Below are 21,083 nucleotides of genomic sequence, written 5' to 3'. Positions count from 1 at the left end.
GAAAAAAGCTGTTTGTTTGAATTGAGTGGGGACCAAACCATGCCCCCAAGCTCCTCAGTTCTCACTTACATAGTCTTTTTCACAGGTGTACATTAGAGATAAAAATAGATTGAGTTCCATGTTTTTTGTTTTGTTTTTTTCTTTTCCTTGGTGAATATATATCTCTATTTCACTGGAAGGATAACTTAGATGTGTTTGTGTATAATAAACAGTAATGTGATACAAGATGCTGTAATTAGACAACATGATACTTTAGGTTTCTGCATTTTTAAAACATGAACGAATGCTGCTTGTTTTCTATATTGAAGTGGTATTATTGAACAGATTATGTTCAATACTAGCTTCATTTGTTACAGTCGGGTAATCCCATAACTAACTTTGAAGAGTTAATTAAGATGGATGATCTCTCCATTCTTAGGATTTGTCATTTTTTTAAATGTGTACATTGATAATAAAATAGAATTTCTGTAACTGGTTTAGAAGAAAAGCTGAAGACCCGTATGGCAACTCTTAATTACTGGGTAACATAGAGTTTAACCTTCCAACACTTCATTCTGATAAGTTACTTACCTCCTGTCCTTTTAAAATGAAAAGGCATAATGTTGCATGTTGAGAAAAATAGTTTTTCATCTTTAACAGTATTTAAAAAGAATCATTACTCTATTTTCAGGAAGACCCTAAATAGTATGTTAATGGATGGCTCTCAGTTAATAAATATGCTGTTGAAGTAGTTTTTAATTTGGGGTGAGATCAAAGAAATAATCTGTCTTTTCATATCTTTTAAAAAAATTTTTAATGTTTGTTTTTGAGACAGAGACCAAAAGCACAAGCAGGGGGAGGGGCAGAGAGAGAAAGAGACATAGAATTTGAAGCGGGCTCCAGGCTCTGAGCTGTCAGCACAGAGCCCAACATAGGACTTGAACCCACAAACTGTGAGAGCATGACGAAGTCGTGACACTGAGCCGAAGTCAGACATTTAATCTACTGAGCCACCTAGACACCCCCACCCCCCACCCCACTGTGTTTTTATATCTGTGAAACTTCTATCAAACAGTAAAAACCTTCAGGTTTTTCTTCCTGGCCTCTCCAAAAAACAAAACAAACAAAAACTACTATCTTCTTTCTCCCACATAGAAACTTAAAGTATATCTTTTTTTTATTACACATCATGAGTCATTTAAAAATTTAATATATTATTAACATTTATAATTATGGTCCATGAGAGGTGAAAACTGTGTACCTGAAGCTTCTTGACCGAATAGAAACTTGAAGCCATTCAGGAATATAAAAACAACTGGCAGAGGGAGATGTTTCTTGAACTACTGTTTCATCTAGCTTTCATTGAGGATCTACTTTTAAATTTGGTTTAGATTATTTTTACAAAATTTTTCTGACTCTTGTTTTCCTAGTTTCAAATTCTGTTTCAAATCCAGAAGAAAAAGGAAATACAATGTATACCATGTAAGTGGCAACAATCATAAGTCATATGGAAACCTTATTTTAATTGTGATGTCTCTTTCTTTATATAGGTAAAGAGAAATGTGTATGACCTTACGAGTATCCCCGTTCGCCATCAGTTATGGGAGGGCTGGCCAGCTTCTGCCACAGATGACTCAGTAAGTGACCATTGAGTTGTCATTTTTTTATTCTCTTCTCTTTTGCCATTTTCAGTCTAATTGGCTGTGATTATCACAAAGCAGAATCAAATGCTTTGAATATTCCACTGAAAGAACTTTAGAAATCAAATAATGTGAAAATGAGTTCTAATAATTTGAGGTCACTTGCAGAACACATATCATAAACCAAGTAACGTCAACATTCTTTTGGTAATGTTACAGTATCAGTATCAGGAATTTGATGCTGCTTGATTTGACTTAATTTTTTCCTTGATAAAAAGAATGTATTTAGACATTCCTAATGAAATATCCCAAACACAAAATAGTTTTTCCTAAATTACAGATGTCTCAAAATCAACCTAATCGTATTTAGTTTTAAAACTACATTTCCCACAGTAGATTGATACTTTTTAAAAAAGTTAATTTGTATAGTAATATTGATGCCACTCTATTCTTAAACATACCCATAATTTTCACCAGCATAACAAGCTAGAGGAAAAGATTTAGTTTATTATTTTTACCTATTATTATATCTATTTACAATGATTATCCTATTAATTTTGAAACTTTTCTTATCTATACTGTTTGCAGTGATCATTCTTTTCCAAGAGAGTAAATTTTATTGTCTAAGGAGGCCAATTGTAATTACGTTTTGGCCACTTTTTCTCATGTTCTTGGCTGTTCTAACCAGACACCCTTTAAAAAAAAAAAAGTGAAAAATGAGAATGTTTCAAGAATTTTGACGTTAACTCTAACGTGTATAATAAATCAGACTGCAAAGAAATTGAGACCTTGTAAACATCTTACAATAATAAATACCCAAATAATAATAATATTGTTTTATCTAGTAAATATTACATTTCCATCTGGATAATAATTACTCCTTCTTTCTCAGCACCAACATCATACATTTTGTGGAAGATAGAAATATTTTTAAATAATTTATGTAGATGTCACTTGAGTCTAAATTATTCCATAGTTTAAACACTGTGCCTTTGGAAAATGCTTTATAGATTGTGAAACTTTAAAAATAATCAGAAAATAGGGGCGCCTGGGTGGCTCAGTTGGTTAGGCATCCGAGTTCAGCTCAGGTCATGATCTCACAGTTTGTGGGTTTGAGCCTCACATCGGGCTCTGTGCTGACAGCTCAGAGCCTGGAGCCTGCTTCAGATTCTGTGTCTCCCTCTCTCTCTGCCCCTCTCCCTCTCACAGTGTGTGTCTCTCTCAAAAATAAGTATTAAAAAAATATTTTAAGTAATCGGAAAATAGAGAAAAAAATTTTAAGTGAATCCTTCCAGAAAAAAATTGTTTACATATAGGCACATTTCTTTCCTTTTTTTTTTTTTAAAAGAATTTTTTTTATGTTTATTTAGTTTTGAGAGAAAGAGAGAGAAAAAGCGTGAGTAGGGGAGAGGCAGAGAGAGGGAGACACAGAATCTGAAGCAGGCTCCAGGCTCTCAGTTGTCAGCACAGAGCCCGACGCAGGACTTGAACTCACAAAACGTGAGATCATGACCTGAGCCAAAGTCTGCTGCTTAACCGACTAGGCCACCCAGGTGCCCCTAGGCACATTTATTTCTAAGCAACTGATTTTAATGTTGATACAGTAAATCATTAGAATTATTGGCTGGTTTTCCATGGCTAAGGGGTAGGGATGTGGTTGCTGGTTTTAGTTTGGATTGTTTTTTTCCCTGTTGGTGAAAATTTGACACATCTGACAGAAAATGTGCCATGTTTATTTTTAACAAAAATAAGAGAGTAATGTTCATAAAAGATAGCCTTCTGTTTACCTGAGGAGACATGGAGAAACCAGAAATGTTCTCAGCATTGTTTTATAACCTGCCACAAGAAATCATAACATTAATAGAAGAAAATAATTAAGATCTGAGCATGTCACTTAAATTCTTTGAGCTTTAGTTGCCTCACTAATTTGCAGTTTTATTATAAGAAGGATTAGTGATAATATATATACAGTACCTGGCTCAAAGTAGACACTCAATAAATGAGTCACTGTTACAATTAATATTAACATATAATATTAACTCAGGAAAGTATCACATGCAAGAATTTGCTGGGTTATATAAATGAAATGGTATTTGAGATTTGCTTCAAAATAACTTGTGGGGTTGGGAGAGTAAGTGGAGATATAGGTAAATCTAAATTAGCTACCTATAGATCATTGTTGAAGCTGGATGATGTGTATATTCAGTTTATCATACTGTTTTCTCAACTTTTATATACATTTGGAAATGTCTGTAATATAAAATTTAAAGTAAAAATAATTGTCTGATTGAAGAGCAAGAACACAAAGTAATAAAGTCCAGAAATGTGGGACTTCATAGGATTTGAAAAGACAACTGCCCTGAGATGCCATTTTTGTGGAAACCAGACTGAAATAGACTTTTCAGATGCAAGTTCTAAGAGTGATAGGCAAATTTAGTGAAAAATTTAGTGAAAAATTGTTAGTATTATAGTAGTGAATTGCTCTATAGCATCATGCCTTATACATCTTAGGTGTTAAATAATTGAAGAAAATTGACACAGTCTTTTATGAGGCCCATGTTTTAATGATTGTTATAACATTTAATTTTTTACCAAAGAGTTCTAATACAATTTCATTCCTATAGGAGAATATAGAAAGCAGCTTAAACTCATCGTTCAAGACTATAATACTACCTCATGCTGTATCTAAGTCACAGCTAACACAAGAGGGAATCTCCATTAAGAGACTTGATTTTTTTTTTTTTTTTGCCTCATTATTCATATTTGCACCTTGTCCCAGAACCTGTGAAGTGATGCCTGCCCACACCTCCCCAGAGCAAATGTTGCCACATTGGCAGGATGTTGCCTTGAGCTGTATGATTTGATACAACAAAGATGTTCAGGGCCAGGCTGCTTTTAACTGGTGCCATAGCAGATCCACTAGCTCCAGTACTTAAATTTTGGCAAAAATAGCTTATAACTGTAGTCTTCTAAGGAGATTCTAGGCAAATAAATGTTGTGAAACCTTTCTTTCATTAGGATTATGAAAACTCATAAAGCTGGTGCTTGTAATCTATATTGTTGCAGGTGATGGTGTTTTTATACTTATTTAAATCACTCAAGTGGAGGCATCTGCTACAAAACAAGATCGTCCTCACAGCTTAGGGCATGAATTGGGTACAGCTGAGAAATGTCAGCTGTGTAAACAGCCTGAAATGTGTTACCAACAAAAATATAATTAATTTCTTTCCAACACAGTGTGCCATAACTTAATACTTAGAATGGTTTAACTTTCAGAGAAAGCACCTGAACATTTTCTTCCCAGTGCCAGAGTAGAGGATTGATTATAAAGGTCATTAAAAGTGAGGTTAGTTTGCGCTTTTCCTGCTCAATTGCAGATATTTGTGTGGCTTTGAATATACAGTAGCTTTAGATAAACAGTGGCTTCCATGAATTTATGGAAACATCTTAGATCAAGAAGTGAATGGGTTTGAGATGATGCAAATGTTCTAAAATTAGATCATGGCCAGGTTGCACAACTCTATAAATTTACTAAAAATCATTTAATTGAACATTTAAAAGTGAGTAAATTTTATAGCATGTAAATTATACCTCACAAGCTATTTTTTATAAAAGTTAATGGAGAACTAGATTAAAATACTTTTTTCGTTTACATTTTTATGTTGTATGAGAAATTTTTTGCAATAACACAGAAGATGTTTTCTTTAGCGTACTTCTCATTAACCTTTGACTTAGCAAACAGGACAAAGAAATAGACTCCTTATAATTAGATTCTTGTATAATCTTAAGTCTCTTACCAATCTGATAGACTACACTTTTTTGACATTTTCAATGCTACTCAGTGAAGTCAACAATCATTTAAAACATTGTTGTTCCATCTCCCTTCAGAGTTAAAATATTTTCTTTGCTTGTAGTTGTACTCTAATGGGGTATGGGATACTGTATGAATTGTCAATAACTCTTTCAGTTCCTTTTGCACTCTTTCACCAGGGAAATAGGTATCTAAAGCTGACCAGTAGGGGAATGTTTTCATGCTGTGACAGTTCAGCTGTGAGAACAAGGAGTTGCAAGTAGGCGAAATCTCATTTTACACTTTAACAAGGACGCTCTTGGATTCCAGAGAGTAGAAATAATTTTAACACTCTGAATTATGTCTAGACACCTTATTTATTATAATGCAGATAATTTGAATATACATAGTTTTAAAAATTCCAAGTTTTAATAATGCTTGTACAAAGAAAGAAAAATCCTTCAGGCTTATTTTATTAAAACAATTTTTTATAGTTTAATGTATTTTAATAGGAAACTTACAAGAACAGCACAGAAGACAGACAACATTAAAAACATGTACTTGCGTGTAGGACAACTCAGAAAAGTATAGTGAATGGTTAGAATATACTGTATGATAAAAATGCTACGAACACCATTTAGTTGCCGTCAGTAAGAAATTTACTTGTTTTTAAAAATTTTTTTGAATGTTTATTTTTGAGAGAGACAGAGACAGAATGCGAGTGGGTTAGGGGCAGAGAGAGAGGGAGACACAGAATCCGAAGCAGACTCCAGGCTCTGAGCTGTCAGCACAGAGCCCAATGTGGGGCTCGAACTCATGAGCTGTGAGATCATGACCTGAGACGAAGTTAGATGCTCAGCTGACTGAGCCACCCAGGTGCCCCAAGAAATTTACTTGTTTTTTAAAAATCCAAATGCTGGCATTGTCCTGAAAAATTTAACAGGTTTATTTACTATTGTTATAAAGTTGAACTGCAAAACTTGTCCACTGAAACATTTTGACTCGCATTAATGCTCTATGTCCCCATATTTATATTAAAAATTGACACACAAATGAAAGTGGAAAAACTGTCAGTACCTAATTTCTGTCCCCTATTTTTTCACTTATAATCATATACTTATATGTATTTTGACTCTCTGGGAAAAAAAAGTTCAGAACTACAAATAACTTGTAGAGGAGAATTTCTTTTTAAAGAATGAAATGTTTTCCATCATAGTGGATTCTTTTTAAAAAAAAATTTTTTAATGTTTATTTATTTTTGAGACAGAGAGAGACAGAGCATGAGCAGGGAAGGGGCAGAGAGAGAGGGAGACACAGAATGTGAAGCAGGCTCCAGGCTCCGAGCTGTCAGCACAGAGTCTGATGCGGGGCTCGAACTCACGAACTGTGAGATCATGACCTGAGCCGAAGTCGGACGCTTAACCGACTGAGCCACCCAGGCGCCTCCATAGTGGATTCTTAAGTATGTCCTCCATGTATGTGGCATGCTAGCTGGATGTCTTTTGGCATAAATGTTACACGTTTGGCATGGATAGCACACACACTGGTTGTTCAAAAAGGCCTACCAGATAGGCCTCGCTTGCCTCCTGCAAAGCACCAATAGCTGCACTCTGGAAGCACAATATATTTTTATATCCTGAGCAATTTCTTGCACCAGCCGCTGGAAAGAAGTTTGAGAATCAAAAAGGGCCACAGTACCAGGCCTATAACAATGAGGTTTCTTCACCCTTCCTGTAGGGGGTGCACTCTTGTCAGCAGCTTTTGTATCAGGTTGCTTCCTCTGTGCTTTAGAAGTGTTGGATTTGCTGGCAGTCTGCTTTTTAGGAGCCATGGTGTAGACAACTCTTACTTACCCCCCTTCTCCTTTGGCTGGAGCTGGGCAAGTTAGAGGCGGTGCAGCAGCGCTGCAAGCACAATTTAATTCTTCTGTTTTTAGTACTTTTTTATTGTGTGCCTTTTTTTTTTCTTTTGAGATTACTAATGGTCTGCCAGGGTTCCATCATTGGCTAGAGGAATGTGAACTCAGAATTTGAGAAATTAGGAATTTTTGATTCAGGTCTTTAGGCATGTGTTAGGAATTAGAAAGCTGCTTATTATATATTTTCACATTGAAAATGAGATCATTTACAAGTAGAATCATTACACAGTGACTTTTCTATAAAATAAAAATAAAACAAAAACCACACACATCCCTCCTGCCTTTTTGTATTTTTAAATAAAAAGAATTTGTGAACATAGGAATGTTATCTACTTTGATCCTTCTAATGGGGACCATTTTCTTCTGTAACTTCTCTCTGATGCATATGTTTGTCAGGTGTCAAATTATGGACATTCCCTTGCCACTGGTTCCCTGCCCACCACTTTATAGGAGCTGCTGTCTAAAGAGACTGTCACAATTACCACATACTTAGAAAACAGTAGTTCTCTATTAAGTAAACTCATAAGCCTCTACTGTAGTCATTCCATCCATTGTTGCAAGGTTAATATTTCTGAGGTGCAAAATGAATTACATTCATCCTTGCTTACTTATCTTCAATGGCAACCCAGCACTTGCTGATTTATGTACTGATCTTTATGCTGGCACTCAAAACCCTTCATTCTTTGGTGTGAAATGTCTCTTGTAGGTTTATTTTCCCATAGGCCCAGAATAAGTCATCAATAAATGTTTCTTGAATAAATGGTTCAATATGATAACATATATATCTCAGCTTAGGTAACTAATCATTTTGCCATTCCTCAAATATACCTGGTGCTCCCTTCTGCTCTGTGTCAGTTAATCATACTATTCCTTCTGCCTGGAATACCTACAGCAATTATTTCCTTCCTCAAGACCCTTCTTTAAGAAACTTTACCTTTATCCCTCTTCCCATGCCACCTTTGCCAGCTCTCTTAGAAATTAGTTTATATTTCTGTTCCATTTAAACTTTTAAAATTATTTCTTTTGTTCTTTCCTTCTTTAGTTCCTCTCACCTGGCTCCATTACTTACCATCTCAATAACCACAAACAATGAACCTTTCTGGGTGTCAGTCTCTATAACTATAGGACAGAGATAATTACTCCTAGAGGTATTATGAAGACTGAAAGAGTCAGTATTTATAAATACAGTTACCCCTGAGTTTATTTCAAAGACTAAAGTAGTGCTAGATAGTGTCTAATGTAGTTAACCTTTGGCTATTACTGTTTTTAATCCATCTATCTGTTCATTCACTAGACATCTGTAGAACAACTCTTACAGGCCAGTAACCATGCTTGCCCTTAAAGTTGCAAGGATAAGGTTTGTTCTTCAGGTCCAGTTCCTTAGGGATTGCAAGTATAGTGTGAGACAGATACATAAACAATGATAATTGCAGTCTACGTAAATACAGAGAGATCACAGAAGAGGGAGCAACCAATTTTGCTGACAGATGGGAGTGGTAAGAAAATGACTTCCCAAGAAAGCGACATTTGATTACATTTTAATTCATATTTTTGTGTTCCTCTCTTTTGTAAGTTTAAAAATTAGGAGTAAGCACTGTCTTCCTCATCTTTGTGTGCTCCGTAAGGATCAAACATAGTGTTTTATACATTCACTCATTTGAATTGTTCAAAGTTTTGCTAAATTGACATCTATGATAATAAACAACTAAACAATGAATTTGTATGATTTTAGTAACTTGATAAACTGAGATTCAAGTTTCTAATAAAAATTAAATTATCTTTCTAATACAAATTTATTTCCAATAAAAATTAAATTATCAAAACTCAGTATTTCTTTAGTGGCAAGTAGAACATAGTTGTGGGGGAGCAGGGCAACACCACGCTGATTTGTACGTTTGTATGTGCGTTTGTGAGAGAGCAGGGCAATCCAAGTTCATTGAATCCCAATATTGCTGTTATTTGGATAAGTTAGTTATGGTATGAATTTCAGTTTCCTCATCTGCAAAGTGAGGATGATATTGACATCTTTGAAAGTCTATTGTGAAGATTAAATGGATTAACATAATAGGTTGAAACATGAAATTACCACTTTTTATGGACACAATGGTTGAATATTAACAACTTCATATGGTTTTACCAAGTAGATAATACACATAATATAATGCAGGGTTTGGCAATTGTAACTGTCAGCCCAAATCCCACTCAACATTTATTTTTGTAAATAATGTTTTATTGGAACACCATCACACCCATTTGTATATGTATTGTAAACAGCTTCTTTTACAGTATAACAACAGGGATGTGTGGTTGCAACAAACGACATGCCCACAAAGCCTAAAATATCCGCTGTTTGAACCTTTACAAAAAAAAGTTTGCTAACCCCTGGTGTAACTAACATCTGGCATTTAGTAGGCCATTCAACAAACATTAGCTCCTTTTCCCCTGAGTGAGCACCTTCTGTATATCACATACACATGCAGAATCAGAAGCATTCTTTGAGTAACTTCAGGGTCATCCTATGCTATTTAAATTACTTTGTTGGCCCATCCTAGGTCAGACAAATTTATGCAATCTTTGGATATCTTCACTGGCTCTTTCTTTATTTGGCAAGGTTATAGATAATGTTGCTTCTGATGGTGGTGAGACTCCATTGCTTCAGAGCGTCTGTTGCCGTTGTCAACATATAGAGTCTTTTACAAATAACACAGGCAAAGACTAAACAGAAAGAACAGCTTTGAAAGCAGAGGAAAGTTTTATTTTTAAAGGAATGAAAAGTTGTGAAATGGACTGTACCCTGAACAGAGAGAGAAATTTGGGAGGGTGGATGAAGCATTCAAGGGACATATTTACTCAGTAAATATGAGGGCAAACACATGGAAGCAAGGCAGCCCCCAACACGAAATTTACAAGCATTTTGATCTAATGCTGTGAATCTTGATTTTACAAGGGGTTTATTAAAATCCTAAGCCTGTAGACTACTGTTTCTGTCCATGAATAGTTAACTGCTATGGAAATTTTCTTCCCTCTATAAACAAGTGGAAGACTGGATAAAATATGTGAAATAACTATTTTCAGATATTAGACAACAGATAATGTAGGACTCTGAAGGAGACATACGAGCTCTATGGTAGTCTTACATTCTGCCTGGAGGAATTTCTGGATTCCAGAGTACAGAGAGGAAACCAAAGCAGGAACTGGTTATTTTATTGAGTTTGAAAAGAAAGTGTTTAGGGAAGTCAAGGCAGCTAGACTTTGGAACGTAAAGTACTAGCAGAGGAAAAACCTCTAGAAATCTACATAGTGTTCCCCTGGTGTTAATAGTTGAGTACCAATCTGTGCATGCAGATGGTGAAATTCCAGGAGGCTGGGTAAAGAACAACTGCCAGGAGAAAGAACAATTAACTAGGATCTGTAAGGCAAACAATTCTCAGAGCTCACATAGAACTGGGAATAGTTTGAGTTCCCACTGGCCATTGTGGAGACACCTCAGTGACTACATGGGGCATTCAAAGGGTATCCACCAGAAGAGTCACATCTTAATGGAGAGAGTAAGCAAGGCTTAGGGTGAAGCTACTCTAGGACTGCCCTTTTACACGCTTAAAAACAATCTTCAAAAGGAACAAGCTGATTAACAAATAACTGCCTCTAGAAAACAGAGTCCAGCATCCAGTCAAAAATTACTATACATACGAACAGCAGAGAAACCTAACTCACAATCAGGAGAGAAATTAGTCAAAAGAAATACACATAGAAATTACTTAGATTGGGGTGCCTGGTTGGCTCAGTCAGTTAAGCATCTGACTTCAGCTAAGGTCATGAACTCGCAGTTCTTGAGTTTGGGCCCTGCAGAGGGTTCTGCTGACAGCTCAGAGCCCGGAGCCTGCTTCAGATTCTTTGTGTTCCTCTCTCTCTGTGCCTCCCCTGCTCACGCTCTGTCTCTCTTTCAAAAAAAAAAAATTTTTTTTTTTAAAAAGTGACTTAGATAATTAAATTAGCACATAGGGATTTGAGCTTTATAAATATTATGAACATGTTCAAGTATTTAAAAACATGTAGTTAATGAGGGGAGACTAGAATATATAAAATGGAATAATGTATCATTCTAGAGATAAACAATATTATATCTGAAATGACTATTTTACTGGATGGCTTAATAGCAGATTAGAAAGTGCCAAAGAAAAGACCAGTGAACTTTAATATGTAGCAATAGAAACTATCTAAATTGAAGCACAGAGAGGAAAAAAGACAAGAATAAATGAACAAAGTGTCAGTGACCCCTAGGACAAAATCAAGCAGTCTAACATACATGTAATTAGATCCTAAAGGGAGAGAAAAGGTAGGGGAAGGAGGTCAAGACAAAAAATATTTGAAGAGATAATCTCTGAAATTTTTACATATTTGATAAAAACCATAACACTTACAGATCCAAGAAACTCAATGAACTCCATGAAAGGTAAACACAAAGATTTCTACACTGAGGAGTATCATTATCAAAGGTGAAAACAAGTGATAAAGAGAAGAAATTTCAAAGCAGAAAGAGTTAAAAAACAACAACACTGATTACATAGGGGAACAAATGTAGATTCTTTAGATTTCTCATCAAAAACAATGCAGCTAAAAAGCAGTAGAATGCCATTTTTAAAGTACTAAAAGTTAAAAAAAAATGACAACCTAGAATTCTATATCAGATGAAAATGTTCTTTCAAAACTGAATGAAAAATACTTCTCTAAACAAAAATTGAATTTGGTGTCAGCAAACCTGCAGTGCAAGAAATGATAAAGAAATTTCTTTAAGCCAAAGGAAAATAACACTACATGAAGTAGTATAATATTAATTGAAGATAGTCTGTTATATTAAAGATGCATATTGTAAACCTTAGAGCAACCACTAAAAAAAAAAAAAAAAAGACAAAAAACATAGCTAATAAGCTGTTAAGAAGGATAAAATGGAATTATTTTAAAAATTATCCAGAATAAGGCAGGAAAAAAGAAAAATTGGGATATGTACAAAACAAATAGCAAGATGAAAGATTTAAATCCAACTACATTATAATTATAGTAAATGTAAATGGTCTATTAAAGGGCAAAGATTGTCAAAATGAATTTTAAAAAACAAGACTCAGCTATATGCTGCCTATCAGAAACTTACTTTAAGTATAATGACTATAAGAAAGCTATAATGACTATGTTAACATCAAAGTACAAAACAAAGAATATTAAAAGGAGACATTTCATATGATTGAAAGGACAGTTCATCAAGGAGACATAACAGTCTTAAATATATATGCACCTAAAAGCAGTTTCAAAATACATAAAATAAAACCTGACAAGACCAAAAGAATAGACAAGTTTACAATAATAACTACTGATTTCATTCTGTATCAGCAGTTGCCAGAAAATAACAGATAAGGATATAGAAGACTTGAGCAACACTCTTAACTAACTTGACCTAATTGAAATTTATAGACACTTTACTCAGCAATAGCAGAGTACACTTTCTTTTCGAGTGTAACAATGGTCCATTCACCAAAATAGACCACAGCCTGGACCATAAATAAAGTTTTAGTACATTTTAGAGGACTGCAAAAAAGTCAATATCTGACCAAAACAAAAATAAGTTACAAATTTTTGTAATTTATGTAATTTGTAATTTACGTTTTATCTTTATTCTTATACACTTTGTTTAGTAGTTTGCATGTCCATATAATCAAAGAAAAAACTACTAAAAGTGACAAGTGAAATTAACACAGGCACAAGCTGCAAGATTAATACAGCAAAAATATAAAAGTTACTATATAGCACCAAAGAAAATTTTGAAATTAGAGTTTTTTTTTCCATATAGGAAATTTATTGTCAAATTGGTTTCCATACAACACCCAGTGCTCATCCCAAAAGATGCCCTCTTCAATACCCATCACCCAACCTCCCCTCCCTTCCACCCCCCATCAGCCCTCAGTTCTCAGTTTTTAAGAGTCTCTTATGCTTTGGCTCTCTCCCTCTCTAACCTCTCTCTCTCTCTTTTTTTTTCCCTTCCCCTCCCCCATGGGTTCCTGTTAAGTTTCTCAGGATCCACATAAGAGTGAAAACATATGGTATCTGTCTTTCTCTGTATGGCTTATTTCACTTAGCATCACACTCTCCAGTTCCATCCATGTTGCTACAAAGGGCCATATTTCATTCTTTCTCGTTGCCACATAGTACTCCATTGTGTATATAAACCACAATTTTTTTATCCATTCATCAGTTGATGAACATTTAGGCTCTTTCCACAATTTGTCTATTGTTGAGAGTGCTGCTATAAACATTGGGGTACAAGTGCCCCTATGCATCAGCACTCCTGTATCCCTTGGGTAAATTCCTAGCAGTGCTACTGCTGGGTCATAGGGTAGGTCTATTTTTAATTTTTTGAGGAACCTCCACACTGCTTTCCAGAGCGGCTGCACCAGTTTGCATTCCCACCAACAGTGCAAGAGGGTTCCCGTTTCTCCACATCCTCGCCAGCATCTATAGTCTCCTGATTTGTTCATTTTAGCCACTCTGACTGGCATGAGGTGATATCTGAGTGTGGCTTTGATTTGTATTTCCCTGATGAGGAGCGACGTTGAGCATCTTTTCATGTGCCTGTTGGCCATCTGGATGTCTTCTTTAGAGAAGTGTCTTCATGTTTTCTGCCATTTCTTCACTGGATTATTTGTTTTTCGGGTGTGGAGTTTGGTGAGCTCTTTATAGATTTTGGATACTAGCCCTTTGTCCGATATGTCATTTGCAAATATCTTTTCCCATTCTGTTGGTTGCTTTTAGTTTTGTTGGTTGTTTCCTTTGCTGTGCAGAAGCTTTTTATCTTCATGAGGTCCCAATAGTTCATTTTTGCTTTTCATTCCCTTGCCTTTGGGGATGTGTCAAGTAAGAAATTGCTGTGGCTGAGGTCAGAAAGGTCTTTTTCTGCTTTCTCCTCTAGTGTTTTGATGGTTTCCTGTCTCACATTCAGGTTCTTTATCCATTTTGAGTTTATTTTTGTGAATGGTGTAAGAAAGTTGTCTAGTTTATTCTTCTGCATGTTGCTGTCCAGTTCTCCCAGCACCATTTGTTAAAGGGACTGTCTTTTTCCCATTGGATATTCTTTCCTTCTTTGTCAAAGATTAGTTGGCCATACTTTTGTGGGTCTAGTTCTGGGGTTTCTATTCTATTCTATTCCATTGGTCTATGTGTCTGTGTTTGTGCCAATATCATGCTGTCTTGATGATTACAGCTTTGTAGTAGAGGCTAAAGTCTGGGATTGTGATGCCTCCTGCTTTGGTCTTCTTCAAAATTACTTTGGCTATTCGGGGCCTTTTGTGGTTCCATATGAATTTTAGGATTGCTTGTTCTAGCTTCGAGAAGAATGCTGGTGCAATTTTGATTGGGATTGCATTGAATGTGTAGATAGCTTTGGGTAGTATTGATATTTTGACAATATTTATTCTTCCAACCCATGAGCACGGAATGTTTTTCCATTTCTTTATACCTTCTTCAATTTCCTTCGTAAGCTTTCTATAGTTTTCAGCATACAGATCTTGTACATCTTTGGTTAGATTTATTCCTAGGTATTTTATGCTTCTTGGTGCAGTTGTGAATGGGATCAGTTTCTTTATTTGTCTTTCTGTTGCTTCATTATTAGTGTATAAGAATGCAACTGTACATTGATTTTGTATCCTGCGACTTTGCTGAATTCATGTATCAGTTCTAGCAGACTTTTGGTGGACTCTGTCAGATTTTCCATGTATAGTATCATGTCATCTGCAAAAAGTGAAAGCTTGACTTCATCTTTGCCAATTTTGATACCTCTGATTTCCTTTTGTTGTCTGATTGCTGACGCTAACACTTCCAACACTATGTTAAACAACAGCGGTGAGAGTGGACATCCCTGTCGTGTTCCTGATCTCGGGGAAAGCTCTCAGTTTTTCCCCATTGAGAATGATATTAGCTGTGGGCTTTTCATAAATGGCTTTTATGATGTTTGAGTATGTTCCTTGTATCCCGACTTTCTCGAGAGTTTTTATTAAGAAAGGATGCTGAATTTTGTCAAATGCTTTTTCTGTATCAATTGACAGGATCCTATGGTTCTTATCTTTTCTTTTATTAATGTGTATCACGTTGATTGATTTGCGAATGTTGAACCAGCCCTGCATCCCAGGAATGAATCCCACTTGATCATGGTGAATAATTCTTTTTATATGCTGTTGAATTCAATTTGCTAGTGTCTTATTGAGAATTTTTGCATCCATGTTCATCAGGGATATTGGCCTGTAGTTCTCTTTTTTTACTGGGTCTCTGTCTGGTTTAGGAATCAAAGTAATGAGTCTGGAAGTTTTCCTTCCCTTTCTATTTTTTGGAATAGCTTGAGAAGGATAGGTATTATCTCTGCTTTAAATGTCTGGTAGAATTCCCCAGGGAAGCCATCTGGTCCTGTACTCTTATTTGTTGGGAGATTTTTGATAACTGATTCAATTTCTTTGCTGGTTATGGGTCTGTTCAAGCTTTCTATTTCCTCCTGTTTGAGTTTTAGAAGTGTGCAGGTGTTTAGGAATTTGTCCATTTATTTCTTCCAGGTTGTCCAGTTTGTTGGCATATAATTTTTCATAGTATTCCCTGATAATTGCTTGTATTTCTGAGGGATTGGTTGTAATAATTGCAGAAAATGGAGTTTTTGAAATAATATACTATTCACGATTCACCCAAAAACATGAAATATATAAGGATAAATCTAACAAAATATGTGTAAGATCTGTACACTGAAAACTACAAATTATTGCATAAAGAAATATGGGCATACCTCGGAGATATCAAAGATTTGCTTCTAGACCACTGCAATAAAGCAAATACCACAATAAAGCAAGTCAAACAAATACTTTTCTCGTAGTGTGTATGAAAGTTATATTTACATTATACTGTAGTCTGTGAAGTGTGCAACAGCATTATGTCTAAAAAGAACAATGTACATACCTTAATTTAAAAACACTTTATTGCTCAATATGCAAACTGTCATCTAAGCTTTTAGTGACTTGTAATCTTTTTGCTGGTAGAGGGTCTTATCTTGATGTTGATGACAGCTGACTAATCAGGATGGTAGCTGCAGAAGTTTGGGGTAGCTGTGGCAATTTCTTAAAATAGGAAAAAAATAAAATCTGCTGTACTGATTGACTCTTTCTTTCATGGACAATTTCTCTGTAGCACGTGATGTTGTTTGATAGCATTTTACCCACAGTAGAACTTCTTTCAAAACTGGAGTCACTCCTCTCAAAATCTTGCTGCTGCTTTATCCACTAAGTTTATGTAGTATTCTAAATCTTCTGTTGTCATTTCAACAGTCTTCTTAGTATCTTCACCAGGAGTTGATTCCATCTAAAGATGCCATTTTCTTTGTTCATCTGTAAAAAGCTCATCATCTGTTCACATTTTATCATGAGATTGCAGTCATTCATTCACATCTTCAAACTCCACTTTTAATTCTAGTTCTCCTGCTCTTTCTACCCCATCTGCAGTTACTTCCTTAACTGAAGTGTTGAACTCCTCAAAGTCATCCATGAGAGTTGGAATCAACTTTTCCCAAACTGCTGTTCATGCTGATATTTTGGCTTCTTCCCATGAATCAAGAAATGTTCTTAATGGCATCTAGAAGGGTGAATCCTTTCCGGAACGTTTCAATCCATTTGGTCTAGATCCATCAGATGAATCACTATCTATGACAACAATAGCCTTACAAAATGGATTTCTTAAATGATCAGACTTGAAAGTCAAAATGACTTCTTGATCCATGGGCTGCAGAAAGGATGCTGTGTTAGCAGGCATGAAAACAACATTCATCTCTTTGTACATTTCCATCAGAGCTCTTGGGTGGCCAGGAACATTGTCAATAAGCAGTAGTATTTTGAAAGGAATCTTTTTTTCTAAGCAGGTCTCAACAGTGGGCTTAAAATATTTGGTAAACCATGCTGTAAACAGATTTGCTGTCATCTAAGCTTTGTTTGATTTAAAGAGCACAGGAAGAGTTGGGGCACATGGGGAGTCATGACCTGATTTCGGCTCAGGTCATGATCCCAGAGTTGTGAGATTGAGCCCCATGTTGAGCTTGAGATTCTCTCTTCTTCTGCCCTTCTCCCCCACTTGCTGTCTAAATGAATGAATGAATGAATGAATGACACAGGCAGAGTAGATTTAGTGTAATTCCTAAGGGCCCTAGGATTTTCAGAATGGTAAAGAAGCATGGGCTTCAACTTAAAGCCACCAGCTGCATTAGTCCCTTACAAGAGTCAGGCTGTCCTTTGAAGCTTTAAAGCCAGGCATTAACTTCTCTCTAGCAATGAAAGTCTTAAATGGCATCCTTTTCCATATAAGGCTGTTCTGTCCACATTGAGATTCTGTTGTGTAGTGTAGCCACCTTCATTAATTATCTTAGCTGGAGCTTCCAGATAACCTGCTGCAGCTTCTACATCAGCACCTGCTGCTTCACCTTGTAGTTTCATCTTATAGACATGGCTTCTTTCCTTAAATCCTGCAAACATGCCCCTGCTAGCTTTATACTTTTCTTCTGCAGCTTCCTCCCCTCTCTCAGCCATCACAGAATTGAAGAGCGTTAGGGCCTTGCTCTGGATTAGGTTTTGGCTTAAGTGAATGTTGTGGCTGGTTTGATCTTCCATCCAGACCACTCAGACTTTATCCATATCAGCAGTATAGCTATTTCGCTTTCTTATTCATATATTCACTGGAGTAGCACTTTTAGTTTCCTTCAAGAACTGTCCCTTTGCCTTCATGACTTGGCTATCTAGTGCAAGAGGCCTAGCTCTCAGTCTTTCTACATGTCTTCCTCAGTAAGCTTGATCATTTGTAGCTTTTAATATAAAGTGAGAGACCTGCAACTCTTTTTTTTTTAATGTTTATTGATTTTTGAGAGACTGAGAGAGACAGAGCATGAGCAGAGGAGGGGCAGAGAGAGAGGGAGACATAGAAGCCGAAGTAGGGCTCCAGGCTCTGAGCTGTCAGCACAGAGCCCAATGTGGGGGTCAAACCCACAAACCATGAGATCATGACCTGAGCCGAAGTCAGATGCTCAACCAACTGAGCCACCCAGGCACCCGACACCTGCGACTCTTCATTTCACTTAAACACTGAGGGGCCATTGTAGGATTATTAACTGGTGTAATTTCAATAATGTTGTGTCTCAGAGAATAGGGAGGCCTGAGGAGAGAGAGAGTGATGGGGAAATGCTGGTTTTAGAGCAATCAGAACATACGTAACATTTATTGATTAAGTTTGCTGCCTTATATGGGTGTGGTTCATGGTCTCCTAAAACAATTACAATAGTAACTTCAAAGATCACTGATCGTATATAACTGTAACAAATATAATAATAATGGAAAAGTTGGAAATACTATAAGAATTACCCAAATGCAGCACAAAGACAAAAAGTGAGAAAATACTGTTGGAAAAAATGGCACTGACAGACTTGTTCCATAAAGAATTACCATAAACCTTCAATTCGTAAAACAAAACAAAGTAAAAAAACCACACAGTATCTGTTAAGTGCAACAAAGTGAAGCACGATAAAATGAGGTGTACCTATAAAGTCCTTAAAAGTGGAGAGGTATAGGGGCATCTGGGTGGCTCAGTTGGTTAAGCATCTGGCTTCACCTCAGGTCATGATCTCACAGCTCATGATTCAAGCCCTGCATCAGGCTCTGTGAAGAGCCTGGAGGCTGCTTCTGTCTCTCTCTGCCCCTCCCCAACTCACACTGTGTACATATCTATCTCTCTTTCAAATATAAACATTAAAAAAAACTTTTTTAATGGAGAGGTATATCATGGTCATGGATTGGAACTTCAATATTTTCAAGGTTTTATTACTCCCCACGCTAATCTGTGGATTTACTGCATTCCCAATCGAAATCTCAATAGCTTATTTGGGGTAGAAATTGATAAGTTACTTCTAAAATTTATATAGAAATATAAAGGATGTAGAATTCCCAAAGCAGTTTTGAAAAAGAACAAAGTTGGTGGACTATACTGCCCGATTTCAAAAAAGAATACAGTATTCAAGCCAATGTGATATGTGTAAAGACAGGCATATAGATCAATGGATAAAATACAGCATTCAGAAATAGATTGTGTGTGTGTGTGTATACACATTTAAACATACATTAACTGTATATATATCATATATATATGTCAATTGGTTTTGTACAAAGATATCAAAATAGTTCAATGGAGAAAGGATGGTCCTTTTTTTTTTTTTTAACAAATAGTGATGTCAGTAAGGACAACTTGAACCTTTATGTCCTACACAAGAATTATCTTGAAATGGATCATAGACCTAAATGCAAAGCTACAGCTGTAAAACTGGTAGAAGAAAATATAGGAGAAAATCTTCTAAGACTTGAGAGTAGAAAAAAATTTCTTAGGACATTAAAAGCCCTCACCATAAAAGAAAAAAAAAAAAGTACGTTTGGCTTCATCACAGATTGTAACTTTTGCTCTTCAGTAGACACCATTCAGGGAAAAAAGGAAGGGCAACCACAGACTTGGATGAAATATGTGGAAAACATATATTTGGCAGAGACCTTATATCCAGATTATATAAAGAAGTCTTGGGGTGCCTGGGTGGTTCAGTCGGTTAAGTGTCTGACTTCAGCTGAGGTCATGATCTCGTGGTTTGTGGGTTCGAGTCCCGCATCAGGCTCTGTGCTGACAGCTCAGAGCCTGGAGCCTGCTTCAGATTCTGCGTCTCCCTCTCTCTCTGCCCCTCCCCGCTCATGCTGTCTTTCTCTCTCAAAAATGCATAAACATTAAAAAAAAAAAGTCTTAACTAAATAATACTAGGAAATTGGAGGGGGGTGATAGAAATTTTTGATATTTTGATTGTGGCAGTGGTGGTTACAAATATATATATATCAAAACTCCTTAAACTGTACACTTTAAAATGGGTGCATTTTGGGGTGCCTGGGTGGCTCAGTCGGTTGAGTTATTCTTTGTTTTGGGGTCATGATCTCGTGGTTTGTGGGTTCGAGCCCCAAGTGGGGCTCCATGCTGTTAGTGCAGAATTCTCTCTCTGCCCCTCCCCCACTCACACACTCTCTCTCAAAATAAACTTTAAAAAATACTTTAAAAAAATGGGTGCATTTTATTATAGGTGACTGAGCCTCATTAAGTTTTATTTTTAATAGTAGATTATGATGAGGGGTGCCTGGGTGGCTCAGTTGGTTAAGCGTCTGACTTTGGCTTAGGTCATGATCTCACAGTTTGTGAGTTCGAGCCCACGTCGGGCTCTGTGCTGACAGCTCAGAGCCTGGAGCCTGGTTTGGATTCTGTGTCTCCCTCTCTCTCTGTGCCTCCCCCGCACATGCTCTGCCTCTCTTTGTCTCAAAAATAAATAAAACATTAAAAAACTTAAAAAAATAGATGATAATGAATATGTTGAGTTAAAACCATAATTGATAGATGAGAAGGCAAAATGCAGAATCAGTATTCAACTCCAAATCTGCTCCCTCCCTGATGCCATGTACCTTCTTTTGTACCATGCTATTTCTTCCGTGTTCCATGTTTCTCCAGATAATTTCAATTTTTAAATATCTAGTCAGATTTTTTCCAGAATTGTACTCATACTGGTTTGAAGCTTAACACTTATTCCATAAAAAGCAGAAACAGAGAAAATTTGTCTTCATTTTCCTTTATTTGGGTAGCATTTATGTGTTTTTGAAAGTAAGTGAATTTTAGATTTTCATTG

At 36.2% G+C, this 21,083-nt stretch overlaps 1 protein-coding gene across 3 annotated transcripts in view; it reads left to right on the top strand.

The window, feature by feature from the left end:
- The window catches only part of FAF1 (Fas associated factor 1), a 520,342-nt gene that overhangs the window by 296,743 nt on the left and 202,516 nt on the right, over positions 1–21,083 (top strand). For all 3 annotated transcript variants that reach the window (XM_023258678.2, XM_019836981.3, XM_019836980.3), the window contains one exon: positions 1,530–1,616. In XM_023258678.2, coding sequence (XP_023114446.1) covers positions 1,530–1,616 — 87 coding nt within the window. The remainder of the gene's footprint in view (positions 1–1,529; positions 1,617–21,083) is intronic.

Source organism: Felis catus, chromosome C1 (assembly GCF_018350175.1).
Source record: "Felis catus isolate Fca126 chromosome C1, F.catus_Fca126_mat1.0, whole genome shotgun sequence".
Lineage (NCBI taxonomy): Eukaryota > Metazoa > Chordata > Mammalia > Carnivora > Felidae > Felis > Felis catus.
The sequence above is the reverse complement of the archived record's forward strand: the minus strand, read 5'-3'. Positions and strand labels throughout refer to the sequence as shown.